The sequence below is a fragment of the Triticum aestivum genome, chromosome 1D, assembly GCF_018294505.1.
Source record: "Triticum aestivum cultivar Chinese Spring chromosome 1D, IWGSC CS RefSeq v2.1, whole genome shotgun sequence".
In the NCBI taxonomy this organism is placed as follows: domain Eukaryota; kingdom Viridiplantae; phylum Streptophyta; class Magnoliopsida; order Poales; family Poaceae; genus Triticum; species Triticum aestivum.
In genome coordinates, this window is record NC_057796.1 from 321,037,369 (window position 1) to 321,040,753 (window position 3,385).

At 44.4% G+C, this 3,385-nt stretch overlaps 1 protein-coding gene across 1 annotated transcript; it reads left to right on the top strand.

Annotated features, from left to right (window-relative positions):
• Window positions 1-1,120: 1,120 nt before the first annotated feature.
• LOC123169312 (E3 ubiquitin-protein ligase EL5-like) lies at window positions 1,121-2,394 on the top strand. Its single transcript, XM_044587151.1, has one exon. The coding sequence runs from the start codon at window positions 1,429-1,431 to the stop codon at window positions 1,987-1,989; it is 561 nt and encodes a 186-aa protein (XP_044443086.1). The 5' UTR covers window positions 1,121-1,428; the 3' UTR covers window positions 1,990-2,394.
• Window positions 2,395-3,385: the final 991 nt, after the last annotated feature.

Here is a 3,385-nt window from a genome sequence, read left to right on the forward strand (position 1 = left end):
TGATCAAACTGTGGTCAAACTACTTATTTAAGAAATATTAGTGTTACTAAATAATTATTCAAGAATATTAGTGTTACTAAATAATTATTTCAGTTTTTTTTGAATTTTGGTCAAACTGTGGTCAAACTACTTATTCAAAAAATATTGGTGTTACAACATAATTATTGGTTTTAAGAATAATAGTTTCAAACTCAAACGGTGTAAGGTGTGACTTCATACTCAACTTCAACTCATAAGGGTGAATAGGATTGACAGCTTACTATTGTCAGGAAAACAACAAGTGCAGACTTGGAAACAAGGGGGAATAAAACTCGAAAGCTAAGCGTGCTTAGGATGGAGTAGTGAGAATATGGGTGACCGGCCGGAAAGTTAGACGATTTGGAATGATGAGGGGTGATTAGAGATTAGAGATTAAATTGAGCAGTGATGAGGGGTGATTAGAGATTAAATATAAATAATTTGAAAATTGAAAAAAAAAATTCCAAAAAAATTCCTTTAGTCTCGGTTGGTGTTACCAACCGGGACTAAAGGTCGAGCTCCAGACAGCGGCCACGTGGAGGGCCTTTAGTCCCGGTTCGTAACACAACCGGGACTAGGGGGGGGGCCTTTAGTCCCGACCCTTTAGGATCTGTTTTCTACTAGTGATCTATATCAATATAAAAATACTAAAAGTGCAGATCCAGTTAATCTTGATCCTCAAGTCATGTTAATCCAATGACTTATATTACTCTAATGGTGAGCGCTTAACATGTTTAACATGCAATTAGTATCGTACATAATATCAATGTTTGTGCTAATCACATAATTAACACGTAATAGATATCCTACCTTTTTTTGCGAGAAAATAGATATCCTACCTATTGTCAATGTGTAATTATTTTTCTTCTTAATATCAGCCTGCATTGCACGTGCTCATTTACTTGTGAAAACAAAAGAAGCAAAGACAAATATCTACTACTTTCTCTATTATAATCCACCCCTCGTTGTACGATGATACAGTAAGACAGTAAGAGTAAACCTAGCTTGTAACGAGAACCCAACCACCGCAGTAACCATTCGGAATTAACAAACTCATCACCATTTGTACATCCCAAACCCCCAAGAGCCAATGTTATCTCCCCCTCCACCTTCTTATAAACCCCCCATTCCCTCCACTTTCCCACACTACCTTCGTCCTTCCTTTTTTGTTCTTCTCAACTCATACAGTTTAGTTGCTATGTTTCCCTGTTCTTCGCGCGCATTCTCGTCTCTGGTGCTCCTCTTCTGGAGATCTGAAGGACGAACTTGAATATCTGCTGGGGAAGGACGTCCTATATTTTTTTGTAAAACAAAAAAGATTCGGTTTCTGTTATTTATGCACAACGTTGGCAACTGCCGCCATCTGCGGTTCCTCTCGTCCAAAGCCATCTTCTTGCATCAAGCGCCGCCATGTCAACGCCCCAGAGCGGCGGCCCGAGCCCAGCGACCACGGCGGCAGCGGCGGAGACGAGCAAACACTGGGCGCCGCATGGCCCGATGCTGACTGCCTGCCTCGTCAGCATCAACGTGCTCATGATCCTCCTCGTCTTCTTCTACTTCTGGCGGTTCTTCTCCGGGAAGCGGGAGCCGTCATCCCCCGGCGGCGCCGATGAGGAGGCGTCATCGACCGACTCGTCTCCGGCGACCTCGCCGAGAGCGTCGAGGCGCCTGCGTGACCCCGACCAACCGGACATCCCGTCTTCCCTGCCCGTGTCCGTGTTCGACTCCAGCAGCGAAGCCGCCGGGAAGGCGGCGGCGGACTGCGCGGTGTGCATCGTGGAGTTCCGGGACGGCGACCTGGCGCGCCTCCTCCCTCGCTGCGGGCACCGATTCCACGCCGCGTGCGTGGACGCGTGGTTGCATCTACACTCCACGTGCCCGCTCTGCCGCGCCAGCGTGGTCGCCCCTGTGCCCGCCGCCGCCGAGCCCAAGAACGACTCCAAAGACGACGGCCCGGAGTGCCCGGTGTGAGGCAGATCTGCGCGCACCGGCGAGGCCCCGAGCTACCAAAGCCAAGCCAGAGGAGCACGTAAACGGCGGAAGGAGACACGCATATTCCGGCGTCGGTGTCGCTGTCCCTTAGCTGACTCCTGCAGGTCGGCGAGGTACGGTCGGCTCCGTTCGTCGTCTCCTGCTTTGTTGTGTTCTTGTTATCCATATATATCTCCCTCTCTTCAGTTTTGCTGATCCGTGAGATACACATTTGGATCAGTGGCTTCTTCTATATGACGATGTGTGCGTGTGATTGGAATTGTAAGATTAGAAACATGTAGGGGTATATCATATTAGACTTGCATATGTGTGTGCATGACAGAATTAATAGTGTAAGATCGTAGTATCGTACATATGTGAATTATAATGGAAAGCTTTGATCGACATTTTTGGACATGGTTGTCCAGTTGAAAACTTCTTCTTTTGGCCATGTTGATAGGTACCTCTACATTTTTTTTTTGAGGGACGGTACCTCATTACATGATTCTACAAGAAGGAGAAAAATGCTTTTCTTTCAGCCGGGAAAGTAGAAGTCCAATTGGACCGATGAAATTAGGCTATTAGGAGTATATATACAGTAGTATGATATGCATGATATCTCTAGTGCATAGTACGGATGCGTATTTATTGTTTTCTATAGCTCATAGTAGCGCCACATTTTTTTATTATACGATATTAATGATATCCTATAATACTATGCCACATTTATTGTATCCTCTCTTTCTCAATCAATACTACGTATGTCATATCAGCAATATGGTTAGTTGGTGGCATGAGCCTGCATGATACTACTTGGTTAATGGTTATGACACACAATTGTGTGAGGTCTTAAGCAACGAGCATACTAAACACACAAGTGGGACTCCTTTCAACAAGAAACTGTCAAGTGGAGCTCACCCGAGTAGTAGGAAACTTCTTTTATTTACAACATAATCTAATGATCTACTTCAGTGACTTCGGCCATTAAAAGTTTGCAAACAAGCACCATAGAAACTGAGATTTTGTCGCTAAAATCTCGTAGTCTTGAAGGCCTCCAAAATGGTCTCGCGGATGCACTCCCTTACCTTCCATAACCATGGAAAAAAAGAAGGCCGGGCCACTATGATATCTCTATAGGGCCACTTTGGATCCTAGGATCATGAAACATGAGAATATGATAAAACTTAGGTCTAACAAGGTCGACATAGCAAAATAGAGGATTAGAAAGCATAACAAAACAATAGGAACGATCGTTTGGATGGAACATAGAGAAACGTCTTAAAAGGCAGCTGAAATGGATATTTAAATTCTTACTAAACTGAGTCATAGGAGTCGAATCCATAGAAATTTAGGTGCCATCATTCCTTTGATCCAAAGATAATCCTTAGAAAAAGTT